Source organism: Canis lupus, chromosome 4 (genome assembly GCF_003254725.2).
Source record: "Canis lupus dingo isolate Sandy chromosome 4, ASM325472v2, whole genome shotgun sequence".
Lineage (NCBI taxonomy): Eukaryota > Metazoa > Chordata > Mammalia > Carnivora > Canidae > Canis > Canis lupus.
In genome coordinates, this window is record NC_064246.1 from 29,789,644 (window position 1) to 29,811,862 (window position 22,219).

A 22,219-nucleotide genomic window follows, 5' to 3' on the forward strand; every position below is an offset into this window, starting at 1 on the left:
AAAGCCGAATGAGAAAAATACATCTTGATAAATTTAAATAAGAAAAAAAAAAAGCATGCACCATACAATTGACCTTTTTAAAAAAATCTTTTTTAAAGATTTTATTTATTTATTCATGAGAGACAGAGAGAGAGAGACAGAGACAGAGACACAGGCAGAGGGAGAAGCAGGCTCCACGCAGGGAGCCCGACGTGGGACTCGATCCCGGGTCTCCTGGATCAGGCCCTGGGCTGAAGGCGGGCTGAGCCCCCCGCGCTGCCCAGAGGCCGTAGGTTCTTCTGCGAACAGGCAGCTGGACTTGTCGGGAGCACCGGGCAGGGGCGGACAGTCGGGCCTTTCCACACACCGTCCAGATCCCTGGGTAGTAACAGCAGGGTCCAAGGGCTTTCAGGGTCTCATCGGGCTGAGTAGGATGTGCTTGAAGGGTTTTGTCCTCCCCAGACATAGGGGAAGAGGGGGGCGCTTCCCCTCTTGCCATAGGAGGGCCCGGCTGTGCAGGACCCCAGGGAGCGCAGCACGGAGGAGGCCCCCAGGGTTTCGGGGACCCCTGCAAGGCTCTGTGCTCCCACGAGCCTGGCTTCCAGCTTTAGGAGGACGAACTACCACACGGACTGGCCGGCAGCAGCCCAGCACTGCCTTCTCCCTTTGAGACCCACAGGGCATCCCCATCGGCCCGTGTGCTGGGCCCTCTCTGGTGCCCAAGGGTCCCCGGGCAGTCTCTCAAGTCTCCTGAGGTACAGATCCTCAGCCTGAATCCTCAGTCCTGAGGATGGGGGGCGGGGTGTCACCACCACCACAAATTTGTTCACCAAATCCCAGATGAACCTCCTTGCTGATGCTGGGCCAGGGGACGGGGAATAAAAACCCCAATGCTGGGCTTGATTCTGATTGGACTCGAAGGAGGTACCCAGAAAGTCCATGGGGAGCGGTGAGAGGCCCACAAACCCAGGCTCAAAAGGGTGAGCCATGCAGTCCTGTCCCTGAAATTGCCCTGGACGCAGCCATCTGAGGTGGGCAGACAAGGAGGGGGTGGCACACGGGTCCTGCCCTGAAGAACTCCCGGGCAGGTCTGGGAATGGGATAGATGGAGGGACAAGCAGCGGAGAATCTCAGCAGTGCAAGGGCTTGCTGGACCCTGGTCACCCGGAGGGAGTGTGCGTCGGGATCTGGCAGGAAAGGGTAGAGGCGCTTAGGAAAGGCCTAGCAGACGGGCAGACGGAGGAGGCCTCAAGTTGCAGACAAAGGGCTCCTTTGTCTAAGGGGCCTAACCTACACCCCACACCACCCTCCACTCTTTGCTGCCCAGGAATCTCTTAGGGACAGACAGCAGAGGGCAGCAGGCGGCCATAGGCTGTGGGCCCAGAGCCATGTTTCAAACCAAGTCTGGCTGCTTCTCTCTGGAGTCCAGTTCCAGGGCAGGAGGTCGGGTCACACGTTTTGGGACAGGGCTGAGATTCAGTTATTCACTTGTTCATTCAACAGCCACTGACTGTACGTGCTTTCCAGCCCTTTCCCGGGCCCTGGGATGGCGAGCGGGAATGGTCCAGTGTTGTGACAGTCACAACTGCAGCAGGAATGAACGTTTGCATGGCAGTGACTGCAGGCCAGGGCCGCCCTGTGTGCCCTACTTGCGTCAGTACATTTATCCCTCCGAACAACCCCGTGAGGTGGCCACAGTTAGTATCCTAGTTTTACCAGAAGGGAACTCAGACTCAGAATGTGTGTGACTTGCCTAGGGTCACACAGCTCCAAGGTGGTAGTGCCAGGGTTTGAATCCAAAGTCTTAATGGTTTTGCTTCACAGATATAATTAAAAAAAAAAAAAAAAGATTTTATTTGGGGCACTGGGTGGCTCAGAGGTTGAGCGTCTGCCTTCAGCTCAGGGAGTGATCCTGGAGTCCTGGATCAAGTCCCGCATCAGGCTCTTTGCGGAGATACTGCTTCTGCCTCTGCCTGTGTCTCTGCCTCTCTCTGTGTCTCTCATGAATAAATAAATAAAAAGATTTTATTTATTTATTTGAGAGAGAGATCACAAGCAGGAGGGAAGGGCAGAGGGAGAAGCAGACTCCCCAAGATGGGACTCGGTCGTGGGATTGTTGGTCCTGGGATCATGACCTGAGCCAAAGGCAGACGCTTAGCCAACTGCGTCACCCAGGCACCCACTTCACAGCTAGAACTTGAACAAGTAAATGGTTGAGATGATTTCAGGTGACTAGAATTGCTAACAAGAAAATAAAAATGAAGTGTTGTGATGGTGCCTGGGTTTGAGGCAAACTTAGGTTCAGTCGTCGGGTAAGGACTTTGCAGGGAGGTGGGGGATAATGGTGACAAATCATCCAAATCCTGGCCGGGGAGCAGGATCACATTAGCACCCAGACAATCTCTCTTGAGCACAGCCCAGGGCCACTCATGGACCCCTTTGTCCATGTCTGAGCACCCACACACCTCACTTAGAGCCCTTGGAACCACCCCAAGCTGATGCTCTTTAGTGAGGGGCATGCAGAGAGAGACCTGGACACAGGCTCGGGGGCAGGCCCAGCTCCCTCATGGCAGGATGCCGGGGCTTTCGAACACTGAGTCTGTTGGTTTCCATACAGACAGTCACACAGGCACAAAAATAAGTATAAATACCCCCCAATCCACGTACACACAATTCCATGTACACAGAGTCTCACCTGCCCAGCGCCTCACCTTCTCTGAGGCTCCTCAGAGCCGTTCCAGGCCCAGACCCACTCCCTGAAGTCGCACCCTGGAAGGTAGGGCTCTGGAAATGCATAGGGAAGGATTTGGGTCAGCAGTTGCTTTTCACCAGTGGGGCATTGATCACAGAGGGACATTATCTGGTCTCTGACAGTGTGGAGTTAAGTGCCCCCCCCCCCCCACCATCACCACCTCATGAAGGGCCTGCACGGAATGGAGAAGTCCTGGCTTCCTGGCTCTAGGCCTCCCCACAAAGGTGAGATGCAGGCAGAAAGCCCCATAAGCGACCATATTTCTAGGGCCAGTGGTTTCACGTGGCTTGCTTGGGATCTCCAGAAAATGACAGATTCCTGAAGGTTTGATTCACCTCATCCAGGGTGGAGCTGAGATCCTATGATTTGGTCAAGCATCCCAGGCAGTTCTCCTGGTCACTACTCCGAAGGGCTGCACGACATGGCACAAACACTCTGCCTCCCAGGACAGAGCACGCCGGACCCCGGGGTGGCAGTGGCCAGCCTAGCCCAAGGCGCTGGTTTAGCTAATCAATGGCTGCTTGCACCCACTTCTTTTTTATTTTTATTTTTATTTTTATTTTTTTAATTTTAATTTTTATTTATTTATTTATTTATTTATTTATTTATTTATTTTGCACCCACTTTTTTAGAGCATGACACCTGTGTTTGCCTGGACAAACCTCTGGTCCACAGCTGGAGACACTGTCTCCTCCCGTCACAGGTTGCTGCCCGGGTGGCGAGCACTCCTTCCCAGACTCCAAGCCCGGAGCTCCTCCCATCTCTCCAGCACTCCATCAGCCACTCAGGGTCCCAGGGCAGCATCGCTTTTGCACAATCCACTTCCCAACCTCTCCAAGGTCAAGGCCCACAGTGACAGTCAACCCTTCCTGGTTAATGAGAAGGAAGTCCCTGATTCCTGGCAAGTTCCGAACCCCGGATCAGTTCACAGTCATGAGCAAACAACATTCCAGGTCAGAGGCTCTCTGCATGCCACGTGGTCTGACTGACCCTTGCCGCTGGGGGATCTCTGACAGCTGCAGAGAAGGGGTGCGGGCTGGTTCCAGGCAGGAAGGGGCTTTGAGAAATGCCAAAGCCAGGCCTTCAGCTGGTACCCCGAGTTCCCCTTCCGCTGGCTTGGGGCACGGCTGGAGGGAGACCAGCAGAGCTGTGGGACTCCAAAGAAAGATCGTCCTGCAGGAACAAGGCCCTGAAATTGCAGGAGCCAAACTCAGGCTGAAGCCCGGGCCTTGCACGTTGTGAGCTTTGGTGGTTGTTTTCCTGCAGGCCCAGGAAGCAAAGTGCAATTACATTGGCCGCGTCTATGCTTCCACCGGACACCGTTGACCTGCAGATGTAAATTAGATTCAAAGTTCCCATTTTGAGAACAAGGACCAGTTGCTGTTCTAACTCACTCATACTGGCTTTCTAAGGACTTGAGAAATAGGTGCTAAGCGTTCAGGCCATGATTTGTGTCCTTTTTTTGGACAAAAGTGATTGACACGAAACCAAAACTTGACAACGGTTCTCCGATCCTGCAGCTTTGCTCGTGAAATCGGTGCTGCGGAGCTGAATCCCTATGTCACCTTTGCTTCAGACAACACTCAAAGAGAAGAAGCCGCGACAGACCAATTTACAGATAGGGAGGTTGAGGCCCAGAGAGCCAACAGACCCCTCAGCGCCTTGTCAGGGAACTAACCTCAAACCGCAGTCTCTGTCTTGCAAATCCTGAGCTTCCCACCCGCCAAGGCGCCTCTCCTGCAGTCGCAACAGCACACGGAGACCTAGGCCTTGTTCTTCCCCTGGGTGTGACCTCGGAGCCAGGGCTCTCCAGAGGTTTGGACACCAGCCTCCTTTCCGGGAATGCTCTGAGGCCTGATTTTCAGGTTCTTACTGTTTGCAAGAGGCAGCAAAGGACGACTGCAGCTTGGATAGGTCTCCCAGTTCCCTGGTCCCAAAAGCCAACCTGGGGAATGCTATGGCTGAGACTCCCGCTGCATCAGAACAAACAACAGGGCTCACGAGGATGTGCCCCCTGGAGCCCCTAAAAGTCTGTCCCTGGAGCGCCTCGCTTCGTTACATCCTTTGTGCAGGAGATACCAGTCACTGCCTGCCCCGGAGCAAGGGGAACTGCAGGCCCTCGGCCCTGGGGGACTGAGAGAGACTGTCGGGCAAGTCACCGCGAATCCATAATTTCCCTCTTGTCCCAGGTCCTGGGAAGCCTGGAGGAAGTGCAAGTTGTATCTTGGGACTCTTGTGAGATCCTGTATCTGTAAATCAGCTCCCCCTCCTCTGGAGCCAGGCTGCCGGCCCCCCACTGCTTGCTGATACGCACGGTATGGGGAGGGCGGGTGGGGGCCCAGGTCTAGACTGAGGGAAGAACGGCAGCAAGGGGATTCTTTAGAGAGAGGAGCCCTGGAAAGATGGTCAGGTTCTAGATCAGGGAAGAAGCCAAGAGGAATCCTGAAAGGACAATGGAAGAACCTGAGCTTGTCCTGTAGATTTTTTTCCTGCGTTTCCCTGGCTTAGGAGCCAATCCGTGCATCCTGGGGAACGAGCCCACGTGCAATGCACGGTTGTACCTTCTACTGCTTTCCAGCTAGAGATACTCTCCTTTGTACCCAGTATAAACCAGGGGTAGACGTGACCCCTCCCTCTCACATAAATCAGGAGGAAATACCTGGTGGGCATCTGTTTTCTCATTTTTGTCTCGGCCAGGAGAAAATTCAGGTGCACCTTTCATGCTTATTGATAGAAAAATCTCTTGCCCGGGGTTGTCATACGTGTATCTTCTTTCCTTCTAAAAAGCGTCCGGTCTTCCCTTTTCCCAGCTGTCATACCTACGGCTCCAGGAGTGCCCCTAAGCTGTAAGCACTTTCCCAAGCCCTGGGTAAGCAGTGGGATTGGGAGTGAAAACAGAGAGCCCTTCTGCTCTGCGTCACTATAGCACTTGTCTCGCGGCGCCCAGGCATGTGCCCAGGGGTGGGCCTCACGGAGAATTCAGCGATGGGACAGTCTGGGTGTGTTAGAGGCCAAGGATGCAGGTCCTGCCACCGTGTCGCTGCCTGTGCCCACGCCTCCAGCACGAGTCCTGCAGCAGGAGCTCACCAGGGACAGAACTTCACCCTCTAGTCACCCCTCCGCGTCCCACCCACTCATCTATTTGGAGATTCTTCGCCTTACCCATTCGACAGATACTCACCAAACCCTTGCGAAGTACAAGGGGTTCTCTCTGGTAATTCAGTTGCAGAGAAAACGGATTTCCACACAAGTATTTCATTAGGTGAAAGCGGCCCGCGTTCCATTCATGGAATATTTCCTAATCTCATTTTGCGAATGGCGGTACCGTAGAAGCTGGGATTCACCTTCCTCTCCCGCTTGGCTGCATGGGCCCTATATAAATCTCAGCTCCACCTGCGCTGGGGTGGCAGGGAACCATCCCTGGTCCTGAGCAGGGTTGCTGGCCAAGGCTGCAACAACAGAACCCTGCTCAGGCGGGGGGGAAGGGGGGTGTCTTATCTGCTAACTGGGTGGCACTGCATCATTTGACTGGGTGACATCCAGAGTTTGAGTGATGCTGCATCAGTTGACAGGGTGTGAACTCACCTTTGGGGAGTTTTACCTCTTGTCTCTATCATAATGGACCTGTCAACCGAGGCTGGGATGAGGATGTCACAGGAGGAAGGGGATGTTGAGCATGGAGGGATTGAGAGAGGGACACAGCCTCCTGTGATGCTGGCCTTCATCACCATATCCATCCATAGCCAAAAGTCTGCAGGAGGGAAAGGCTGCCCTTTGTCCTCGGGATCACCCTGGTGGTAACAGGGAGGCCACAGCCACTTGGGCAGGATAAGGGGACTCCTGGGGCTAACCCCTGTGACCTACATGGGAGACTGCTGGGTGTCATGGTCTGGTGGTGCCAGGTTCTGTGGTGTGGCTCGTGAACAACTAGGATCAGTACCCTTGTCATCGACAGGGCTTGGTTAGCCATGGGAAGGCACAGAAGGTAGGAATGTTTGGCATCCAGAGGGGCAAGCATCTGCACCTCCTGGAGGCTGAGGCCTACTGCTCTGACACAGATGGGGTCCCCACTGGTCCCTGGTGGGCCATGGTGTACTCATTAAAGACGGAGGGGTTTCACCCGGCCCTCTCCATGGCCACCTCTGACCAGGTGCAGTGCTCTGCGCTACCAACTGGACCACTGTCAGCCTCTTCTCGCTTCCTCACCCCACAAACACTTTTCCTCCCACCCCCCTGAAGGAATGAGCCAACACCAGGAGGGCCTGGGAAAGGGGACCATGAATTCTCTTTCAGGGCAGCAGAGAGCACAGCAGGAATGCCGGGAGGGGGCTGAGGAAGCTGCCTCATCAGGCTGGGAGTTCACAGACGGCCAGGAAGGAGGACTCGCAGGAGATGTCATTCCAGAACCCATCCTGGAGGAGGATCACACAGTCCTCCCCCGAGCCGTGGTTGTTTGGCTCATTCTTCCTCCAGTTGCTGTAGACCAGGCTCCCTCCGGTCACATACATGAAGTGGCCTTCGGTCACCTTGTCCGTGATGCCCAGGAAGGCCTCTTCCTTGGCCACATCTTGGATGGCTTTGTTCTCCTCAGCACTCTTAGGGGTGGCCACAGTGGCCTGGAGCTCGGCACACAGAGCCTTCACTTTAGAAAAAGACATCTTTTCGCCGTTGCTCACGTAGAGCTTCTTTCCAGTCTTTTTGCCCAAGGAGAAGGTTTGCACTGAAATTGCAATGGGTGGGAGAGGTTGACTGGGCTTGGACTCAGCCCAGGACAGTAGGCGAGAAAGCCCTCCCCCGGGAGTCCCCAGACCTCTTGAAAAAGAGCCCCATGCTCAACCAGCAGGTCAGATCCTAGTAAGGAAGACCTCCTTCCTCAGCCAGAGGGCGGGACTCTGGCAGAAAGTTCACACCCTTCTGGGTGATCCCACCCTCGACACAAACATCTGTTACAGACGGTCCTGGCGCAAGGGCGACACAGGGAAGCATGCTCAGGCCGCCCTGCCAGGCTTGGGCACCAGGCATGGATGGATAGCTATCCAAGGCAGGGGTTGCTGCAGAAAGAGCCAAGATGCTGCAAGTGGCTGACTTTCGGGTGGAATCTTCCTCTGCTACTTCCTAGATGTGTGACAGCGAATGAATTATCTATACTTCCTGGACCTGTTTCTTCTCACCTAAATAACCTGGGTATCGTCCCCACAGGTGGGGCCGGTGAAAGGATGGAATGAGGGAATGCCGACCTCTCCCAGGCCAGGGGGTACAGTAAGTGTTCCTAAACATTAGCTTGTGTCCACCCTCCCCGAAACCTGAAGCCCGCAAGAGGAAGGTGAGAGCCAAGGCCACATTCAGGGCAGAAAACAAACTTACAGTTTTTGATGTGGACCAGTTCTGATTTCAGGCTCCTTATCTCCCTCTCTAGGCTAGCCAGCCTGGTCTCAGCAACTGCAAAGTGAGAGGGAGAAGGGCGTTTAATGAGAAGAAGACTCTCAATTGGAGAGGACAGTATTTTGCCAGAAGGGAGGGATAAAGCTTGCTGAAGAGTATGATTATTGTGGACAAAGAAGAAACAGAGAAGCAGCAAAAGGAAGAAAACCTCGGGACTCCTGCTTCTGAGATACACCTAGCGGCTCTCGTAAACTATTTGTTCTGAACTAATAATAATCACAATGATGATAAATAACTCATACATTATGGCTCTGGGTCCTTCTGTTCACATCCTGCTTAAATGTTGCAAGATTATATAATCCTTTGTAAGAAAAAGCCCAACTGTTTATTCTCCTTCTCGAACATCATTCTTAATCGTTCTCTCTCATTTCTTATTCCAGACCAACTTTTTAATATTTTTATGATTTTGATGGGCCAGCTGGCAGATATTAACAAGAGGTCAATGTACTTCATCTGACTCTGAACTACGTTGTCCTGGGGTTGCCCATGGCTCAGGGGGCCTAGGAAACCGAATATTTTCATGCTTTTCTTTTGACAATAGACAGAAACCCGGCGTCGGAGAGAGGACACCTCTGTTCCCCACCATCCTGGAGACCCACGCAGACCGTGTCCGCTGAGGATGAAGCCAGGGCCTGTCTCCCACAGAGGCCTGGGGAGGGGATGGCAGGGTTTGGAAGTCTGCACTCCGGCGACACGCTCAGGGGGACGAGTGTCCTGGGTTGGCAGCAGGCTCCGGCCCGCGAGTCCCCTGGGCCCACGCTGCGCTGGGGTGAGCTCCTTACCTGAACTGTCTCCACGGTCTCCTTTGTGGCCCTTTAGTCCTGGAGCCCCGGGAGCCCCTGTGTTTCCCGGAGGTCCCACTTTCCCTGGAGGGCCCTGCAAGCCTCTGAGCCCTTGCCCTGTTATAAGAGGAAGGAAAAGTGATCCAGGGGCTGCGGCTCATTCAATTTTTCCAGAAGTTCCATTCAATTTACACTGAGCCTGAAAACCTTCAGTGAACCAGTGGTGACCCCCCCACCCCCCTCCCCCCAAAAAGTCATCCTGTGTTCCAGAGGACAGCCTGTTCCAAGGGCCAGTTCCCTGAACTGGCGGGACATCCGCTCTCTGCAGGCGCCCACCCCTTGTGGGTTCCCGTGTGGAGATGTGGGGTCCTGAGGACCAGGGAAGCATCTTTGTTTTGGAGAAGATGACCTATTGCAGGGACAATTCTGAGTGAATCGCTACCCACGTAGACACTTCAGAAGTCAGAGCAGCCTGTCCCGTACCTGGTTCGCCCTTTTCTCCCTTGAGTCCATCTCGCCCATCTCTGCCCGGGAGGGCACAGGTCACCACCGGGCATGTCCTCTGGGCCTCACTCAAGGCTTCTTTATCTGCGCTGGCCGCTGTCATCATACACAGAAGAAGGACAGGAAGTGACGAAGACAAGAACATGGTCCTGAACCTTCGAGTGGAGAAAGTCAAGGAAAATCATTGTGTCCCCTCTTGCCTCATCGGCCTTCACCACCTCCTGTGGGTGCTGGGCCCTGTTGGGCAGCAGACCTAGCAGGGGCCATCATGACTCTTGGCTTGACATCACTCCCGAACTACTGGGGACGCGGACACATGAAAAGTGCAGAGGTGCTTTAGGGATGCGAAAACAGAGGGACTCCAACAGAGCCGCTGACGCAGGAGAGACAGGCCAGGGCCCCTGCTCCCCCCACCCACCCACCCCCCGGCTTGGCGATCGCAGCTGGCCCTCCCCTGGGCCCTGACCGCCTGTGAGAGCTGTGGCCACGGCTCCTCCTTCTTGACTCCCTTCCCGAGGTCCCAGGGTGCCTCAGTTTCCCTCTTCTGCTTCCTACGGACCCTAAAGTTAGACTGAACTCTAGCAGGTAGCCCGCGGCCCCACAAGACTCATTTCATGGCCGGGCCTGGGTTATGGCATCCATTCTCTCATTTCACCTAAAAAGCCCTTATTCCAGGCTCCATCTGCCCTCAGGATCAGCCTCAGCTGTTTCCCAGGCAGCTTGTCAATCATCTTGTAGGAAGTCTCTACTGTGTGACAGGCCCTTGCTGGGGGTGGGAGTGGGGGTGGGAGTGGGGCTCAGGACCCGGAGTGCTCCCGAGGGCACTTGATCCTGGCTGGATGAGACGGATTCCTCCTTCCCTTGGCTTGAGATTTTCTGCGGAGAGGTCATTTTTGCCAGCCAGCACCCGGGCTCCCGAAATTTCTGTTCACGCTGGACCTGTCCAGCTGTCTGCTCTTGTTCCTTCTCCTGGCAGGATCCTCTGCATGCTGCCCAGATGTCTCCCTGGCTCCGCGTCCCATCCAGCTTTTGCTCAAGCTGGCCTCCTTTCCAGGAGCTGGGCAGCCCAGCCCCCATGGGCCTCTCTGGCCTCTAATCCCAGTGTCCTTGGCCCTTGTTCCCTGACCACTGCATCTGGCCTTGCCTTCCCTGGCCTGTCAGCTACCTTAACCCTTCCCTTCCCCCAGGACACAGTGGGAAGTCATGTTGGAGGAGAACTTTCTTGATCACATACTTCTTCACTTTTCTTTCCTTCCTTCTTTCCTTCCTTCCTTCCTTCCTTCCTTCCTTCCTTCCTTCCTTCCTTCCTTCCTTCCTTCCTTCCTCCAGGCTTCCCTGGAGGGCCATGCAAGCCTCTTCCTTCCTTCCTTCCTTCTTTCCTTCCTTCTTTCCTTCCTTCCTTCCTTCCTTCCTTCCTTCCTTCCTTCCTTCCTTCCTTCTTTCCTTCCTTCCTTCCTTCCTTCCTTCCTTCCTTCCTTCCTTCCTTCCTTCCTTCCTTCTTTCCTTCCTTCCCTCCTTCCTTCCTTCCTTTTTCCTAACTTCCCCTAATCATCCTAGAAGCCAAGCTCAGGGCTTAAACATGCTGCTGGCATATATGGCCCACTTCCATTTTTCCTTTTGGCTGAAAAGACCACCCTTTAGTTTGCAGAAGGGCCAAGCGGACCTTGGAAGGATACAAATGCCCCAGGTCAGACGGAGACAGGCCCTGAGCAGGCCCAACCACCGCACCAAAACCCCCGCTGGACCCCTGGCCTGGGCCTTTGCCTCCGTCCCCCAGAAATGACTTACTAGGGCCTCCTCAAAGCACGGAGGCTATGGCAGGGAAGCAGGTCTTCTAGCCCAGGGATGTCAGGCCTAATTAACCTGGTGACTGGGGACAGTGCTGGACTGGCCTTCAACCCCAGATTAATAAACAACTGTCCCTAGAACGGCTGTATGCTGGGCGGCTGTCCAATGCCGCGGCCGGGGTCCCTGGCCCAGTGCTGGGCAGCTGGTTACTTAAACACCCTAAAAGTCTTCCTTCTGCTGTTCCCTCCCACACATCCCTCCCCACAGCTCTGCCCCTCTGATCCTCCAGAGTCGCAGTCTAGGCAATAGTTCCCTCCAGATATTTATTTCTAGAAGAGACACGATTAGACATGCTACCGAACACACGCTCGTGCATGAGCACACACCCGTCGGCACACGCCACTGTATACAGCCTCACCCCTGTGTCCGTGGCTCTCACTAGTTCACCCCTCCACTTGTGTTTGGTTTATGGTTGTGGGGGAAGGAGCAGGGATTAAACGCTGACATTTATCAGATGTCCTCTTTGGATGAGGCACAGATGTCCCAGGACGAGGCACAGGGGAGGAAGTGTTTGTAGGTGACGCAAGTTCAAAGCTGGGCGTGTGCACTTGCACCACAGCTGCTCCAGCCAGGGACACTTCCCTCATCTTTGCGTCATTGCTGTCATTCCCATCGCAGCTTAAATACTCTCTTGGGGGCAAGGGCTTTCCTCTACCATTTAGTTTTCAGTGGCCACTCGGTCAGTCATTCTCCCTCTAAGTGACCTCCTGGCAAAACCGCCCTGTTTCTTTAGTTGCACATTCATTGCCCACCGCTCTCCTTTAGGACAAGCACGCCTGCAGGTCAGGGATCTTGCTCTCAGCTGTTCTGGCCGCACCCAGAGGGTGCCTGGAAGCAGTCACCCGGCTGGGCAAACAATTAGAGAATGAATGAGCCCTTCTGCATCGGGGCAGCTCCCCTGATGTCGCTCCAGCCTGAGCTGGCATCGGTGCCCACATTCCCAGCTACTTTTCTAGGGCAGGAGCCGCGTTTGCTAGGCTTGCCTCCACGATGCACGCCAGGGCTGGGCACGCAGGAGGGGTCCCCTGAGAGAGCGAGGGTGGGGGGACAAGCAGAGAGCAGGAGCAGAGACCGGTTCAAGGGTGTCTGGAACAGCTAGCAGACCAAGTCCACGGGGCCTCCACACCTGGTTTCCAGCAGCGTCCGCCTCTTATCTCCAGAACCTGATCAAGTGGCCTTTTTCAAGCCCCTGACCTGACCTTTGATTCCTGCCCTCCTCCAAATTTGCACTCACCCTTTGAAACACTTAGTCTTACCAAACAGCTTCGAGAAGTTTGCTTTTACCCTGGTGGGGAGTCGGGGTGGGGCCACTTCCCTTCCACCTGCCTTGGGATTGGTGTTCTGGTGTCTCAAGGGTCATCATCTCTGTGTACTCAGGGTCACTCTGCACCGTCCGGTAGCCTTTCCAGATTCCTGGGGCCCCCTGGCCAGAAGACCCCTCTCAGGACTGGGTTTCCTGGTGCCATTGACACAACTTTGAAGGGCCCCAGGCCCAGAGGACAAAGAACATCCGACCCACGCAGCAAATGGGCAGACATCCCAGAAACATGGGAATTTGAAACAGAGGATTACATAAGCCAGGACCCTCTATCCTCCAGACTAGAGAGAAAGTGGCTTGGGGAGCAGGGGAGACAACACTGCAGGAGGCCGGCGAGATGAGCAAAGGGACAATGAGAAAGACTTGACTCTGCTGGGGGAGAGATCTTCCCTTGAAGATGCACATTCTTCAGCCTGTCCTCGCCTAGATCTGAGTTTTAATGCCTGCTATTATTATTATTTGCTAAGACAGATATTATTGAATTTTGCTGCTTATGCCAAGATGAAAAATAGTTTTCAAGTGTGTCCACCCATCATACCCTGGTGCACCATAGTGCCTCAGGATTTCCTCAGATAAAGATCAGCTAAGTTTGAGTTCCCCTTGTAAAATTTTGTAAAAATGACCAAACACAGTAGGAAATAAGCAGCGTGGACGCTAATACAGCCAGCCTCAGTAGGAGTCCTCCCAGGACTGCTGACTCTCTGTAACAGAGAAATTGCTATTTTTTAAAAGCCAGTATAAGAAAGAAAGAAGCAAAGAAAGAATAGACATTAAAATAATGAAATTAATGAGGCAAATAAGGACATAACTATAAAGCTACTAATAAAATATTAAAAAACCCTGCAAAAACAAAATAAATAAACTTGGCAAATCTGACCATAGAAGTTTGGATCATTGCTCCTGAGATTTTACTTCTCCATATCATAGAATAAAATATCCATGCCCAGGGCACCTGGGGGGCTCAGCAGCTGAGTGTCTGCTTTCTGCTCAGGGAGTGACCCCGGGGTCCTGGGATCGAGTCCCGCATCGGGCTCCTCGCAGGGAGCCTGCTTCTCCCTCTGCCTGTGTCTCTGCCTCTCTCTCTCTCTGTGTCTCTCATGAATAAATAAATAAAATCTTAAAAAAAAATAATCCATGCCCTTCCCCATGGTACTTCACAGAGCCTGCCCCTAGAGATGTGCAGGGTACTCTGCATGCATCCCTCCCCCTGGCGGCTTGACCGTGTGACCATGAGCAGACACAAAAGGAGCAGAAGCTTTACATGTGCTTACAGGTTTAACCCAGCCTCTTTTTGGATTTTCCAATCATGGGAAGAATATATCTCCACTACTGCTAATATCAGAACAATTAAACAACGTGGAGCAGACACAAAGCCACCTGAAAGCCAGAGGTCGAAGGTAGGTATTAAAGTCCAGCCACGCATCCGTGGTCAGTAGCACAGCCTCTAGAATCTGACTTCGTGTATTCATAGCCCGGTCCCTGCATGAGCATGGGCTTTGACAAATCACTCTAATCTCTATGTGGCCTCACTATTCTTATTTGTAGACTGGCGACAAAAATAGCATCTACATAATAGGGTCAATGAGGATTACATGAGTTAGTACGTGTAGTACCTGGCATATGGTAAGTGTGATGAGAGCATCAGCCGCTAGACCAAGGAGGATCCATTCCAGGAATGAAAGGACGGTTCAATATCAAAAAATAAATCCATGTCACTCACTAATATAACATGTAACAAGTTTGATGAAGAGTCTTAAAGTGAATATGTACAATCTGGAAGCTTGATGCTCACCCTGTTCTCAAAATGAATACATGGACTCACAGTGTTTCATACATTTTTTTCCCCAGACCCCTGCATTGTAAACCTTCTAAGGCTGATTTAAAACATGGTCCAAACAAATGACTATTGTCCATGAGTTTTGTCATTGGGATCTGATCTCCATTTCGTCTCTGATCATTACCACCCTGGCCGTTGGTGGGGTTTCTGGAAGTAAAGGGTGGGCAGTGGTCTTCTCTCTTGTTTCTTTGCATGTTTGTGTGTGAAGGGGGATAGAGAGAATGATGGGCATTACCTGCTCGCAGGAGGAACTGCATGTCAGTGGGGACACTGCCGCTTGTTGTCCCACCCTGATTGCTTGTTGGGTCCTTTTGTATGACTGATTACAGGACTCTGTGAGAGGCTCCAGCTGCATGTTCCTCACCCTCAACATCGGGAGAATGGATATTTCCATTCTTGGTCTTCAAGTTCCTGTGTTCCAAGGAGCAACCTGCTCATGAGCAGTGTTTGAACCTGGCCAGCTTCCACGACATGGACACCCATATAGCCCCTGGGAAGCTCCATCCAGGTGATGGCAATCCACATGGCCCTAGAACATTCCTGCTCACAGCTCTGTTCTCCGCCCTCCCCCCCCCCCCATCGCCACCTCCCTGTGCCCTCTCCCTCCCCAGCAAGATGAGGCCCTCTGCTGCTTCAGGACTTGAGCAACTTTAGAACAGGAAATTATGCCTCAGTCCTGCCTTAGTGACTTAATTGGGAAAGGCAAAGCGATTTGGGCATCTGTGCTTGCTGAGATTAGGAAGATACTAGGACAGTCCCCTCCCCATCCCCATGGAAAGGATCATTTCCACTATGGAAGTGCACACGTCACCCAAGGTGGGTCATCCTCCTTTGCCCTCTTTAGTCCTCCTGATACCGACCAAAGGAGAAAGAATTACTAGGCCACCCACCATGAACAGTCCTCTCCTTCCAGGTTCCACGATTTGGTTCCTGAGACATCTCTCCAGCCTTACATGATGAGGCACCTAGACCCTCTTATTCTCACCTGTGAGCTCTAGATGCCAGTACATCACTGTGGGAAGTGACTTAACCCATGCTCGGCACCCTTTAGATGTTAACAGACTAAAGAAAATGTTAAAAATAAAATCACGATTCAATACCCATTCACAATTAAAATGAATCTCGGCAAACTGGGAAAAAGACTTTCTTTACCTCGATAAAAGGTATCTTTCAAAAAAACAGAAAGGTATCTATCAGAAACGAGCAATTTTTTTTTTTTTTTTTTACGAGCAACATTTTCAATGGAGAAACCCTTTTCTTTTTCTTTTCTTTCTTTTTTTTTTTTTTTTGGAGAAACCTTTTCAATGGCTCCCATTATACACTTTGTGCCCCAAAAAGATATTTATTATTGAGGGTCTTCAACAAAATATAGGGCCTCTCAGCCTGCTGTATAATGAGATAAGAATGGCATATAAGAAATAAATATTAAAAGGAACAGGACAATTTCTGTGATTTGTAAATATAATCATAGATAGTATTTACAAAATATGAGAGAATCAATTATAATAGAAATATTAAGGGAAAAATGAGAATCCCAAAAGACGGTTGTAGATAAGATCAACAAAAATAAATGGTTTCCTGGGCAGCCCCGGTGGCGCAGCGATTTAGCGCCCCCTGCGGCCCGGGGCGTGATCCTGGAGACCCTGGATGGAGTCCCACATCAGGCTTTCTGTATGATGCCTGCTTTTCCCTCTGCCTGTGTTTCAGCCTCTCTCTCTCTGTTTCTATGAATAAATAAATAAATAAAATCTTAAAAAAAAAATAAATGGTTTCCTTACAAACCAGGAATGATTAGTTTCAAGTGATGCAAATAATACAGTAACCATAGTAAATAAACTATAAATCAAATAAAAATAAAGCGAATAAGAAATGAGAAGACATCAATTGTCAGAGGCTTAGGTTGCTCACCTATAAAACAATGAAAAGACTCTGCCCACTTTTGCTTTTTTTGAATTTGGGGGAAGACTCAGTAATTTGTTGGCTGGGCCCTAAGCACACGTGGCAGGGTGACCAGATTGAAGCTTAATGTTGAGAAAGATGAGAAATGTTTCTGCTCACTCCCACCCGGATTTGTGGGGTTTGATCCAGAACCTCCTTTTGCCCAAGAAAAGAAGTATATGCAGTGAGGGAGGGCATTTGAAGGTGTAAAGATGGGAAAAGAGGGGAGACCTTCCTGGAAGAGGGACACATACGTGTTCCTTGCCTCCTCAAGCAAGTAGAACCATGGTCTGATCCCCACACATCCCTGGGGCATGGGGACATGGTCCCCTTCCACATGGACAGGAGACTGAGGTGGCTCACAGAGGCTGGGACAGGGCCCTGAATGCTACCACCTTTGGGCCACGGAAAACTCAGGTGGCTACGTGGAAAATGGAAGGCATTGTATTCCCACCCACAGATGAACCATGTGGAGTTAGATTGGGAGTGATCTTGAAGCCAGCCATCAACACGGATGCCCATACATTCTTCCAGATGTTTTCTGTAGCTTGCCATACGTTCCTACAACTTGGGGTAGAAAGCGGGCTGCCCCTCCCACCCAAAAAGAAGACATTATTTGAGATCGAATTTTCCATTTTTCGGGTAAGTGGGGAGCCAGTGTTAATTTGATTTTTGGAAATAAAGAAATATGTTGTTTCTTGAAACCAAAGCAATGAAAACTCACGTTAACGCAGTCATGATTTATTACACTTAAATCATCTCTGTCCAGTCAGAGGTGAGTGAGGTGGTTATGAGCATGAGCTTCAGGTCCAGGCAGATAGGTTTGAACACAGCCTCTGCCACTTGCTCCAAGGAATAAAATTCAAAACATTTAACTTCTTTAAGTTTGGGTCCTCACATAAGAATGGGGAAAATCAGGCTGGGCCCATGGCATTGTGTAAAGATGAATCATATTCCATAAAATGTATTAGGAGTGTTGGCAAGGTTCTGCGTACATAGAATTGGGACACTTACGCTATTTACGTGCTCAGTAAACAGCCAGTGGTGGGGTGAGGGATGTGAACACCTCACTGAGATCCGGATTGGTGTGGGGACATGTCCATCAGCAGGAAATTACTTGGATTATGTCTGAGGTCGGGGGTGAGATCTTCCCTAGGGTGTAGACTGGCTGCTTTTAGGTCAGGAGATGAGAGGCAACCCGAGACTCAAGGCAGTGGATGGTACATGCCAATGATTAGGGTAGGCCGGCCTCCACCATGCTGCGGCACCAGCCGGCCCTCTGACCTCATGGAGACACCGACCAGATGTGCCCTCGGAGGGAGGCCACATGATGCCCCATGCCTCCGTAGCGCCACACATCTGGAATTCCCTAGGCCCACCTGTTCTATCATACTTGACCAGAACTGCCAAATCTTGATGAGGCTGGGCCCGGGGTGGCCTGCAGAGTGAGAGTAGAGGGGGCCAGGAAGCAGACACCTGTGTGATCTGGGATGTGGGTAGGGGGATGGAGTTCCAACCCAGGGCCTCACTGCTGCCATCTAGAAAAGAAGGAACTGGGCAAGAAGAGGAAGAAGGAAGTCTCCGACTCTTGCCAAAGGGCCAAGTTAGGGGTGGCCCTGGGTGTGCGGTGTTGGGAGGGGGCTCAGGGGGAGTGTCAGCATGATTCCCGATGCTGATGTGGCTGAGGACTCAGGGCCTGTCCGGGGAGCGGGGTGGCTAAGCATGCCTCCCGCTCTGATAGCCAGCCACAGATCCATTTTGCTGGAATGGAGCTATAGCATCTCAGAGATCGGTTGGGGGCGGCGGGGGGGGGGGGGGGTGCATCTGCAGGATGGAGGCTGAAAGGCAAGGCAGGGCCCTATCTCTCCTGTGGCCTTAGAGGCCTGCTCAAAACTCACAGATGGCCAGTCGGTACTGCAGGCAGTTTTTGTTATTCCACTGCCCATCTGTGTACATCTCCACACACTGCTCTTTGCCCCGACCTCTGGGCTCCCCGGGGTACCAGTTGGTGTAATTCACAGGGGCCCCATCCATGTACTGGAAGTCTCCAGAGTCGGGGCTCTCCACCAGGCCCAGGTAGGCGTAAGTGTTATACTTCTTCACAATGCTTGCAACGGCTTCATTCTCTTCTGGGCTCATCGGGGCAGCAATTTGGCCGCCTGCCCCGGCACATAACTCTTGAATGTCGTTGAAATTAATGGACCGCCCATTGCTGGAGAAGACCTTCCTTCCCACCACCAGCAGGGACTCGTGCAAGCTGAGGACTGCAGCACAGGAACCCAGTCAGGCCCCCGCCGCTGGCTCAGAGTCCCTGTCCCTGTCTTCGTGCCCTCTCTGCTGCCTCGCCTCCCCTGCCCACCCGGGCCTCCCGAAAGTCCCCTCCGTGCTCTCATCATCTTCTTCCTTCGTTCATGCATTTAACTATTACTTAGTGACTCTCTATCATGTGCCAGAAACTCCAATTTCCTGAGACTCCATAGAAAGCAAGATAGAGCCGAGAGCTTACGCTCCGCTGACTGAGGGAGACGATCTGTTTCTACCTCTGCTCCGGGCCACGCGAAGGCATCAGGAAAGGGAAGGATCATTCTTTTCCCCCCAAGACTTGCACATCCCTGCCTGTTTGCCAAGGCTCTGGGTTCCGGAGCCCGACGCTGGGAATGGGGGTACTTATGGGGGGCCCTCTGTGCTAGACGGCCCTGGAGAACCCCTTACCTCCCATGGTCTGCAGGATTTGATGTCTGAGGTCGTGGAGTGTGGTTTGGAGCTCTTCATCTAAAGAAGCTGGAAGTCCTGTCAAGAGATCCCCGCCCCCCAGATAAGGGGCAAGCCAACCAAGATCCCCACTTGCTGCCAAGCAGGCCCGATGACAGCGGCAAGCCTGGCATCCTGCCTTTACCTCTGCACGCCCACTGCTCGGGCCCTGGAGTGTGTCTCCACACTGCCTACACCCTTGTCCACCCTGCACCTGCCGGGCCTCCCCCTCTACTTTCCTGCCCTGTCCTTCGGTGGCTCTGTCTGCCCGCTCCTGTGGGTTTTTCTGGTTTGGAGGCAAGGTCCCCTCCACCTGTCTTCTCTCTCTGGCCTGGCTGAGCCGGGGAATCACCTACCTGCCTTGCACAACAGGCCTGCACCGTGGTCTCTACCCTTGGTCCTGACCCATCATCCTCCCTCAACCTCACCCACCCCCCCACTGGCCAGCCAGCAGCTCAGTCAGGAGTGGGCAGTTGTCCAGGAGGCCTGGGTTCAAACACTGAGGTAGGAGGCTGCTCTGACTGAGGGGTAGAGCACGTGCTTCTCTCTGCACCCTCCTGGTGGACCTTGGCCGAGCTTTGGTGTTCCCGTCTGCGTGGGGGGCTCCCGTTCACATCACCTGCCTCGACCCCATCTAACCCCATGCTCCTTTCAGAGTGCCCCCGGGTCTCAGCCCAAGGAAGGGCCTTCCTTGCCTCTCAGCGCTGTCCCTGTGGCACACCTGATGCCCTGCGTGTGCCACCAGCAGTCGTGATGTGTGGAGCGTGTCCAACACCCATCAGTCCTCGCCATGGCCTGCACCTGGGCATCTCTGACTCCTCCCCTCGGCCTCGTCTGCTCTTACTTAGGTGAGCGCTATGCCCTTTGGGGACCTCCATGGCACTGTCTGACCCCCGTCATCCCTCACGTAACTGGCCACGCGGATGCAGGGCCTGTGTTGGCACCACGGGCTTGCCCCGTCCTGCTCACCTGGGGGGCCCCTCTCGCCAGGCTCTCCCTTTTCTCCACGCTCTCCAGCAACACCAGGGGCTCCAGTCATCCCATTAGGCCCAGGGTGGCCTGGCATTCCTCCAGGGGGGCCCATGGGGCCTGCAGGGAGAAGGGGACATGGGTGTGTGGTATTTATCACCCACAGATGGGCTGGGGCTGATGTGAAGGGACCTCCCTTATCAGTGTAACCGACTCACCTGTCACCCCATGGGCACTTTGAGGGTAAACTCCTCAGGGCTGCTCCAGTCTAAGGCCCTCAGACACCTCCCACCATACCCTGCCATCCCGCTGACCGTGGGACCCAGCCCAGAGCCCTGGACAGGTGGGCCTCCTGGAAACAGGTCACTCTATCAGCTGAGGGTAGGGTCTCACCCAGTACCTGGAGGCCCAGGGTCTCCTTTGACTCCATCTCTCCCATCTCTGCCTGGCAAGCCATGGGACCCAGGAGTGCCAGGGATGCCAGGGTTTCCAACACAGACGTCCTTCGTATTGTTCTCGATGCCAGAAACCATCAGCAAGGTGAGGGCGAGGGCCAAACAGCGCAGCCACATGGCTTCCGTCCCAGTGACTCCTCCTGCAGGAAGAAAGCACCACTGGCTCATCTGAAGCATCTGCAAAGTTTCCCCCTTGCTGTGCTTTGTCAAGATTTAGGCACACAGCTGAGCCTGAGGGTCAGGGCAGGTGTGGACAGGACTTCGGGGAAGACCCAACCTATCCTCAGAAACCCCTGGCATCATCTGTGGTCTCACGCCCCACCTCTGGGGCTGGAGGTGGCGTGTACCTGAGCTGGTCAGAGGGCCTGGCTTCTGATGCAGTCTCTGTTCACACCTCGTGGTGTGACAGTGGGAACTCACGTCTCCTGTCCTGACTTCTGTGCCCTGGAGACAACCCTGACTTGTCCTTCCCAGGCTGTTGGGAGGAGGGATGGGGTCACTCCCTCCCTCTGTCCTTCTACCCTCAGCTACCCTCACTTGCAGGGTCTAAGGGACCATGCTCTTGAGGAAAAATAAGAGATGACCAGGGCCAGCAATGGGGTGTCCCATCCCCTCCCCACCACTGGGGTGTCCCTTTCCCCTTGGCAGGCCATCCTCTTCCTCACTGGCAGGCTCTGCAGAGTCCCCAGGGAGGGTGGGCCTGGCCGAGGAGCACAGCAGGGCTTGAGGACGTCTCAAGCCCACCTTCCTGCATCCATAGTTATGCTTCTGGGAACGACTCCCAGTGGTCCATGGGGAGGCCCCCTCCTTCCCAGTCTGGCCCTTTTAGGCTCGTGACCACTGGGCTGCCTCTCACGGCCTGCAACCCGTCAACTGAGCAAGACAGCAGGGATGGGGTAAACTCACCCAGACAACAGAACCCTTGTGGATCTCTGCCTTCAGGCCAGAGGGGAGAGGCCGGCAGCACCATTTATGCGGCTGCAGGCTCCCGGGTCCCTCTCCACCCCAGAGAGGCTCCTGTCACGAGGGCCTCTGTTCGCGGAAGGGCCAGTCAGGAAGCAGCTGTCTTATTTACACAGCGACATTCCCTCACAGGGCACTCAGGCTGGAGGGGCACTTAGGGCTCTTTTTTGTTTTTATAAATTTATTTTTTATTGATGTTCAATTTGCCAACATATATCATAACACCCAGTGCTCATCCCATCGAGTGCCCCCCTCAGTGCCCATCACCCAGTCATCCCCACCCCCCTGCCCACCTCCCCTTCTGCTCCCCCTTGCTTGTTTCCCAGAGTTAGGAGTCTCTCATGTTCTGTCTCCCTTTCTGATATTTCCCACACATTTTTTCTCCTTTCCCCTTTATTCCCTTTCACAATTTATTATATTATATTATATTATTATATTATATTATATTATATTATATTATATTATATTATTATATTTCCCAAATGAATGAGACCATATAATGTTTGTCCTTCTCCGATTGACTTATTTCACTCAGCATCATACCCTCCAGGTCCATCCACGTGGATGCAAATGGTGGGTATTTGTCGTTTCTAATGGCTGAGGAATATTCCACTGTATACATACACCACAGCTTCTCTATCCATCATCTTTCGATGGACACCGAGGCTCCTTCCACAGTTT

General features: G+C 53.0%; 2 protein-coding genes across 4 annotated transcripts; both read right to left on the reverse strand.

Annotated features, from left to right (window-relative positions):
- Window positions 1-6,991: 6,991 nt before the first annotated feature.
- Window positions 6,992-11,401, reverse strand: MBL2 (mannose binding lectin 2). 3 transcript variants are annotated; one of them, XM_025435061.3, is made up of 5 exons: window positions 11,248-11,401; window positions 9,439-9,614; window positions 8,956-9,072; window positions 8,096-8,170; window positions 6,992-7,451 (listed from the first exon to the last, which is right to left on the reverse strand). In XM_025435061.3, the coding sequence occupies exons 2-5, from the start codon at window positions 9,602-9,604 to the stop codon at window positions 7,078-7,080; spliced, it is 732 nt and encodes a 243-aa protein (XP_025290846.1). In that variant the 5' UTR covers window positions 9,605-9,614; window positions 11,248-11,401; the 3' UTR covers window positions 6,992-7,077. The 3 variants fall into 3 exon arrangements, with proteins under 3 accessions (XP_025290846.1, XP_025290847.1, XP_035571305.1); XM_025435062.3 differs by having other exon boundaries at window positions 11,136-11,288; XM_035715412.2 differs by lacking the exon at window positions 11,248-11,401 and adding an exon at window positions 10,399-10,503.
- A 5,724-nt stretch (window positions 11,402-17,125) lies between these two features.
- On the reverse strand, window positions 17,126-21,632 carry LOC112651729 (pulmonary surfactant-associated protein A). The gene is made up of 5 exons (XM_025435055.3): window positions 21,482-21,632; window positions 20,521-20,715; window positions 20,121-20,240; window positions 19,113-19,190; window positions 17,126-18,664 (listed from the first exon to the last, which is right to left on the reverse strand). Exons 1-5 carry the CDS (start codon window positions 21,543-21,545, stop codon window positions 18,288-18,290), a joined length of 834 nt encoding a protein of 277 aa, XP_025290840.1. The 5' UTR covers window positions 21,546-21,632; the 3' UTR covers window positions 17,126-18,287.
- Between the last annotated feature and the right edge of the window lie 587 nt (window positions 21,633-22,219).